The 9,048-nt window shown below is 35.5% G+C and overlaps 1 protein-coding gene across 1 annotated transcript; it reads left to right on the top strand.

Moving 5' to 3' along the window:
• Positions 1-7,171, top strand: LOC121427519 (cell wall protein DAN4-like). The gene is made up of 3 exons (XM_041623960.1): positions 1-261; positions 3,561-3,868; positions 4,529-7,171. Exons 1-3 carry the CDS (start codon positions 254-256, stop codon positions 5,437-5,439), a joined length of 1,227 nt encoding a protein of 408 aa, XP_041479894.1. The 5' UTR covers positions 1-253; the 3' UTR covers positions 5,440-7,171.
• The last annotated feature ends 1,877 nt before the right edge of the window (positions 7,172-9,048 follow it).

The following is a 9,048-nucleotide window of genomic DNA, read 5'->3' as shown; positions in this document are numbered from 1 at the left end:
CACTCGTCTCTATTCTCCCTGATATACAAATAACATCCACAGTCTCCGGAACACTCGTAACTGGTGCATTTCGTTTCAGCGATCCTATTGTAGAAGAGTTCTTGGATTTGTGCTTGAAGATATCAGCTCTTGGTAACCGAAACGTCTTTGGAAATGTTCTGGATTTGAAGATGAGCTAAGTTTATTAGATCGGATTTGCTGATAATAACAATCTTGGAATATCATCGGATATATTCATGTAGACCAGTCAGAGATGTCAAGGTAATTTGATTTCTTTATTGGATTTTTCTCTTTTTGTTTTACCCTTTTTCCGATTTAATAGATTAGGCCTATATGGTCAAACTATTAGAGTAGATCATTTTGTCAAATGTGGTTGATTTAAATATGCATGCGAGAGTTAAGTCAATAAGTATTGCAAATTAAACACGAACGATTTCTTAAAACCTCCTTTTCATCCGACATTATTTTGAAATAAAATTGCTTCTTAATTCGTTTTAATTTGACAGAGTAAAGGTATTATTCAGCTTTGTGAGCAGCCGATTTAAAAAACCTCACCAAGATGAAACATGTGTACAAGTTCATGTATTAGCACTAAAAAAAAACCCTGAAAACAACCATTATTGAGAATGAAAAGCTAAAAATACAAGTCAAACTCCAATTTTGTAATTAGGAGCCTCTTGGATAGAACATATAATTTTATAGGATGAAGTTAAGATAGTGTTTCCTGTCACTTTATATTTCACTTTTTGAAGCACTAAATAATGATTTTCAGACGCAATTATTGTAAGGATCACAGACACAGATGATAAGTGTGACCTTCTAGCTCATTTTTTTTAAGTCAAATCAATGTTAGCAAATCACTTTATTGCCTTTTTGGTGTGCCCCACATGAGAACAATGTGTGTTGTTCTGGGCAATATCCAGATGGAATCATCCCATATCAATAATTATAATATATGGGCCTTTTATACGTTTTTTTTTTTCTGGGCAATCTGATTAGACATCATCCCAGTACAACACATGTGGGCCCCACTAATTGTGCCCACAAATTGGGCCCCACACTTGGGCCCCGGTTCAACTCGGAAAATTATCAAGAAAGTGTTGGGTATAAAAACCACAAACCACATCATGATAACATTACTCTCAATGGATTTAAATTACTTCATCCCAACCTTAATGCAAATTCATTCTTTACGAATATTAACCCCAAATTAGCAAGCAATATCAATAGCCTCAATTCACATTTCGCAGATTATCTCTCAGATCCAAATCAAGAATCTCTCTTTTAACTCCAACAAATCCCTCCGAAGTAATCAACATTGCCCGTTCCCTTCGCAATTCTAAATCGTCTGGTGTTGACGAATCATTATGTCACATCTTAAACAAATAATTCACCTTCTTGCTAGTCATCTGACTGACATATCTCATAATTCTTTATCTCAGGGCATTTTCTCAGATTTATCTGAAATAGTAAAAGTCAATCCAATTTTTAAAAAATGATCCTAACGAATCAGTATTATCGTACAATCTCCTTATTTCCAACCATATATAAAAAAAAATAGAGAAAATAATTTAAATAAGACTTTATAAATGTATCAACATTATCAACTACAATCAATATGGCGTCAAAAAAAGTACTCAAGAGATTTAGCATTACTTCAAATTTATAACAAAATTACAAATGCCGTAACTAACAAAAGATACGTAATTGGTATTTTCTGGGACCAAAGTAAAGCATTTGACATCATTAACCACGATATTTAACCTTCGAAACTCAATTATTATGGGATACGGGGCCAATCTCTTCCATGTTTTAAAGATTACTTACATAATCGAAGACAATATGTAGCAACAATGATTCTGATTCTCTTTTAATTCGCTGCGGTGTTCCTCAAGGTTCCATTTTAGGCCAACTTTTATTTTTATTAGATATTAATATTATCAAAACCTCCTAAGTTCTGTCCTTTGTCTTCTTTGCCGACGAAACAAACATATTTTATTCCAACAAAGACGTTAGTTCATTAAACAATATAGTTAATCGTGAAATCAACAAAGTATCAAAGTGCTTCAAAGCAAATAAACTATCCCTGAATAGAAAAAAACACATATTATGTATTTTAGACGTCTTTTCCATGGTAATAGTACACCGATTTACATCAATATTGACGACACACCATCAAACAGAAAAAATAACTCAAAATTTGTAGGTGAAATCACAGATGGATTTTGACCTGAAATCTATAATGTGTGTTTCAAAAAGTATTGGCATAATTTCCAAGCCAAAAGTTTTTCTTCCCCATAAAACTTTATTCTTATTGTACAATTCTTTGGTCCTCCCTTATAATGCCGTTTAGATTAATTGTGGTTCTTTTAAACTCAATGTTATCTTCAAACTACAAAAGAGAGACATCCGCATGTGTACAGGGTCACACTGGCCCACTATTTCATAAACTGAAAACGTTATGAACACTATTCAAGCAGCAATCTTTATGTAAAGTATATCAACAATCACTCCTTCCATCCTTTAATAACATGTTTAGGTTCAACAGGTTTGTCCATTCCGTACCCAACCTGCATACCTGAAAACATCCATCTTACTAACCCCAATTCAACCCCAGCCCATAAATCCATTCGACCTTATGGTCCCAATATTTGAAACAATTTTTCAAACAATATCAAATCATGCTCAACTATATACCGGTACTTCTTGAAAGCTTAGAAGAAACACCATGCATTCTTAAGTTATACATCAACTGCTCCCTATTACTACACATGCACCTACATTGCATCCACTCAACTTTTCATGAGGCCGCCATCAAGCCTTATCGCTCACGATCGTGGTCACCTGCATTATTTTAATTCGTCTTTTTGTTTATTTAATAATAAATTTGTTAAATCATTATTGCTTATACTTCTGCGATATTATTATTTTGTTATATACTACATTTGTACATATTACTTTGTATACTTATATTTGATGCATTGAATGTAGAAATAAAAGTAATAAAAATGAATGAATGAATGAATGAATCAATCAATAAATTAATCAATCAATCAATCAATTAATCAATCAATCAATCAATCAATCAAGTAATCTTTCATTTTTTATCCTAATTATCTTGTTTCGATTATGTTCCCTTTTCCCTTTCATTATTGATAAGGACTACCCTTTCTCCCTAATTCTTCTATTGCAAAATTTATTTCGTTAAACTTTTAAAAGGCTCGTTCACCATAAAGATCATTATACATTTTTACATCGCATCAAGGTCCACCGAGAAACAGAGTTCGCAAAAAATAGGCAGTAGTATTCTTCCTAATAATACTTTAAATGTCTTTTCGAAAATTAAATACAAATAACATTAGAGATATCTATCAAAATTGCCTTTCAGTGATATACATGACGCCACCTTTTCTGTCAAAATAAAAGATTCAGTTTCAGTTTGAGATGTCTTGTTTTCATAGTCTATTATAGCAAACTAGAAGCGGTGCTGGATGATAAAATATACTTTTTAAAGATTTTTGTGAAATTTTCTGTCGTCTTTTTGCTCGCTTGGTTTATAGGGAGTTTACTGAGGACTATGGGAGGTCCTCCAATCCTGGACGGTCTCCTCGCCGTGAGGCATGGAGCCCCACCCCGGATCATATCAGACACCTCGATGACAATCTCGTACCTCGACACTCACCAAGGAGATCATTTCATAACGGACGCGTCTCTCCCATCAATGACCAAGGGAATCTAGAGGCGGGATTACGTGGTGGTACACGGGCAGGAGGTGGAACAGGCCAGACATGTACGTACGTAGCATTGGCTGTGATGACGACAGTGCTCGCCGCAGGAGCAGCGGTCGGTGTCGTCTATGGGTTAACAGGTTAGTATATATTTTCACCTCCAATTTCTACTTCTCTCTTTAGACTTACGAAAAATGGTCGTTTGCCTTTATCAAATGTGTATGTAATTAAATCAATTTATGTAGAGATTGAGAGGAAGGAATGGGGCGACAGCTAGTAGATACCATTTATGAAAATGCAGGGGCCGTCCTATCGAAGGCAGGGGGCGACCACAGTCATGATTTTCAAGAAGTGAAGAATAACAAGAGGGTGGTTAAGGAATAAAAAAAAGGGGCCACGGAACGGTTTCGAAATGGTCATTTTTTATGTTTCTGTACACATTTTGGGAAAAAAGTGCGGGGCCTGAAACCCCCGCATCCCCCCCCCCCCCGTTTCCGCGGCCCCTGTCATGTGCCTGTCAAGAAGGGAGCCAGCGAGTACAGATACGGGGTCATAGAGAGATCAAAATGGGTAATGACATTCATCTGTTTTCCTAAACAAAATCATGGATGCTATGAGAACTTGAATCCGTACGACTGTCGCGCCACATAGAGAGAGTATGTGAAAATAGGTATGCAAGAAGTTTGCATTCATCCTACGATAAAATAGGCCAAATGTAAACGGAGCACGGGTATTGTTTCACTTTGCTTATATGTTCACGTTCATGATATTAAACCTAATTCGTATCATTCTCTTAACAGGTTTCAATTTTGGCAGCTCATCGCCGGTGAGATCCACTGCTTTAACCCCGACAATTTCATCGTCTCCAGCCACCATATCAGCCTCTGCTCTAACAACAAATGAAGGAGCCACCACACAATCAGACAGCACTTCAGCTGCATCTACAACATTCCAGACTACAACATTTGTTTCTGCCACGAATGCGGGATCAACCGCACAACCTACAAGCTCTACTTCTTCCTCTACAACTCAAGGCACCATGTCGACCTCTGCACCCGCAACAAATGCAGCGGGCACGACACAAGCGGACAGCGCTCCAACGACTTTTACAACTATGCAGATGACGACTGTTTCTACCACTGATGCACTATCAACCGCACAACCTACAAGCTCTACTTCTTCCTCTACAACTCAAGCCACCGTGTCGACCTCTACACCCTCAACAAATGCAGCGACCAACACACAAGCGGACAGCGCTCCAGCGACCTCTACAACTATGCAGACGGTTGTTTCTACCACTAATGCTTTATCAACCTCACAACCTACAAACTCTGCAATTTCTTCTACAAATCAAGCCACCATGATAACCTCTGCGCTTGCAACATTTGCTTCTACAACTAATGTGGCAACAACCACTCAACCTTCAAGCTCCATTACACCCTCTACAAATCAGGCTACAACATCAGGCCTCACAACGACCCATGTATCGACAACTACGTCATCCGAACTTGTCGGTACCACACTTGAAGAGGTTACAGCCGAGGAAGAGGAGGTTACGATTGCCTTGACAACTTTAGATTCTTCTGAGATGAGTACGACTGAAGGTGCCACACAGACTGGATCCACTGCGGATCCAGAAGTGACCAGTATTGAGATGACTACAGAAGAATTGACAGTAACCCCAAAGGACGCAACTACAGCGGACTCTTAAAGTCCCTGTTTACAAACTACGTGATCTTCACAGCTTCGTTTATACTTGAAGACCTTGGCCTCGACCATGGTCATGGACTCTGAAAGCTTTGATATCTAATGACACCGCCAAATTCAATCCTATATCCGGTTTTAAATTAGCCTATAGCCTTTTTGCGAAATTTATTTTATTGATGGTAATAATAACACAATGTTTATATGCAAGTATTGTTACAATTGGTCATGTAAATGATGATGATAATAATAATGATAATGAGACAAACAGAGGACATGCACAAAGGTAAAACGAATATCAATTAATCAATCAATCAAAAAAAATCAATCAATGATTGCATTAATTACCAGTTTTTCTTAGGGGTTTTCTGGTCTAAATTCCTCCGAACACTTTAGCATCCGACGGGTATGCATGCCCTAACTTTTCTTTTAGCAAAAAGAGCTTCCAACGATAAGAGTACATCACACCATTCATTGGATTCATGTGTCCGTCGGCCACTTAAATTACATTTCTATGTTTCTAATGATCAATCACACCTGGAATGTTATGCAAGAGTAAATATCTTTACGTGACATTACGACTCCAAGCGGAAGTATAAAAACGGTACCAAGTTTAAGATTCGTTTATATATATTTTTTTATCTTTTATACATGTGTGTGACAATTTTGCTGTGAATTTAGTGTGTTTGTTAGATAACAGAAACTCTCAACATTATTAGACCGTTTGTTCTGTTTTTCGGAATTTATCTAAGGTAGGCATGGTAGATAGAAATTATCAAGTCGGACTTGATGCATAACCAGATGTTATCTGTACAGGTTAATATGTTACATTAATCGAGAGTGTCATTTTCCACCATATCTAAAGCAAACTCGTATCGTATATGCAACCAATATAAGTATTTATTATTTATTATCAAGATTATCACGATAACCACAAAAAGATACCGGTTTCCATTCTAAGTGAATAAATAATAGAGCCAATGCATAGCTCCTGTGATGCCAATATTTCGAGTAAAGAATATGAGTCACGACGAGTAGGTGCTCCCTTTTACAGCTTAAAGAAATATATCTTATATTTTCTGTTTTATTCATGGAATGAAGCAAGTAAATTGCTGACGGAGAAATCACCTCCTGCTTGAAAATTTATTAATGTGTTCTAGTTTATTTTCTCAACATATTAGAAATAAGGAAATGCATAGTACGATTTCTCACAATAAAGCCTAGCTCTCATTATTGAAATTCAACAATAGGCACCAATGTCTTCAAAATCAACGACTGCATCCCTGAGAAATTGCATGGTCAGAGCCGATTTAAAAGTGTTATTGTTATTGCAACAGTATGAAAAAATAAAATACATTTGTATATTTCATTACAATTCTTATTTAAACGTAATTTCCTTTGATAAAATGTTTCATAACGATATAGGCACGTTTTTTCTCAAAACAATTATTAAACTGATGAATATTCCTAGATGTCGTCCCCTTGAGATATAAGACTTTGGTGATTTTTTTTCATCTCTTTATTGAACTTTCTTGGTAAACTGTCTCAATGTACATGTGGGTACACCACAAAGTACTTCCATTATATAGTGGATAAAAGTTGTATCAAACTATGATGATTTAAGCATTCTACATTCAAGCACCAAGTTTGTATCATACATACTATATTTGTTGAAGAATTTAATGTTGTTTTTAGATGTGTAATACTAGTGGATAATAATTGGGGAAATATAACCCCCCCCCCAAAAAAAAAAAAGAAGAAGAAAAAAAAGAGTGGGAGGGGGGATTTTCTCTCCAATGGGTTTGGTGTATAAAAGGAAATAGAGATTATGGGGAAAATGTGAAAGAAATCAAAGGAGGCAGAAGATTGTCATGAACTATGAAGGATCATGGGCGGAAATCCCAGGGGGACAAGGGGGACGTGTCCCCCCTACTCAAAATAGTAGGGGGACGCAATATCAAAATGTCCCCCCTACTATTTTGGGTCTTTGGTGATGCTAAGAAATGTATAACTCAAAATGGGAATAAAGCGTGCGTTTTGGGACGAGAAGACCTTTTTTTTTTGCTTGTCAAATATATTTTCATCGAAATGACCTTAAATTTTAGGTAATATTAGCCTTTTTTTTCTTTTTTTGCTTGTCAAATTTTCCCTTGTCCCCCCTACCTTTTGCGAGAGACTTTCGCCCCTGTGAAGGATAAAGAAAAATTGAAAACCATGGTTTGAAAACTTTTAGAGCGCTTTGTTTGCAGTAATGTTTGCGTTTAGAAAGACATTTATTTTAACTACCGATGAATATCTATTTAATGCGATCGCAGTTTGAACTGAATTCATTCAAGTTCTTTAGATTCATTGGTAGACCAGTTTGACTCATACAGGACAGTAAAAGAGAGAGAGAGCAATTTAGTAATTTTAATGAGATAATCGTTTTATTGCAATAAATTATAATTTCTTAAATTAATCATCTTCATATACACATTGTGATTGGAATGAATAAACACTTCATCTTCAAGGCAACTCATAACCACATCAAATTCAAGACTTTCAAAGTCAGTATTCATAGAAAAATACAACCATCCAATAGCAATTACATACAGCGTTATGAAACGAATGAAAGAACCCATAGAGATCGTCACAAAACTGCTCGATATTACAAAGTAACCGAATGCTATTTGATGACCGATTGATTTACACAAATTTTCTATTGCTGATCGGGGTAAAAAGAAACATTTAGGGAAATATGAACAGTTAAAATGACATTAACAGCTAACAAAAAATGAAAATAAAAAGAAGCATGATTAAAAATGGCACATCATTGAGTAATTCGATACATTGATATTGCAAGAAAACAATCCCTGATTCTTCATTTCATTCCTGATATTTGATTTGTTCAATATAATTTTTAATCGTAAGATAATCATGAAATCAATTCAGAGATTAAACCATGCGTTCTTTGAAACATTATAATAGTGAAAATGAGGAAAAATACAGGTAACACTGAAAATCTGAATTTAGACCAATCTATAAATCTGTTGGTCTAATATTTTCTTTTAAATACATGTACAATATTTGATTTGTCGAAAATCAAACCTTATTAGACATGTTAGAGAGAGGGAGGGGTAGAGTAATCATGCATTTATCATAATTTTATCGTCATCAAATATTTCAATTAAATTCACCTGATTCAATTCACATGACAAAAGTGCACTTCTTAAAACAGAATTATTTCAGATAATCACGAACATATCAATTAAAAAAAACATAACGAATCATGATGAAAATTTTATAAGAAAGACATTTTGAGTTCAAATCAAATCATTTGGTAAACCATTGCACACACATTTCAAATTATACGTTTTCTTATAACCATGCACTGTAAACTGGGGAGCGTTTCATCAACATTTTTTTCTGACAAGTTGTCAGATCTGACAATTTTCCTTGGTTCTGATTGGCTAAGACGCACTGTAACTATGGTAACTGTCAGATAAAATGGAAGTTGTCGGATAGAACTTCTGACAATTAAGCCTTTTCATGACAATAATAATAATAAACACAACGTTTATTATGCAGCATCTATCTAGTAAACTATTCGTGAAACGTTCTGATGTACTCCAACTAA

Source organism: Lytechinus variegatus, chromosome 1, assembly GCF_018143015.1.
Source record: "Lytechinus variegatus isolate NC3 chromosome 1, Lvar_3.0, whole genome shotgun sequence".
Classification (NCBI taxonomy): domain Eukaryota; kingdom Metazoa; phylum Echinodermata; class Echinoidea; order Temnopleuroida; family Toxopneustidae; genus Lytechinus; species Lytechinus variegatus.
This window is presented reverse-complemented; position numbering and strand designations above follow the sequence as displayed.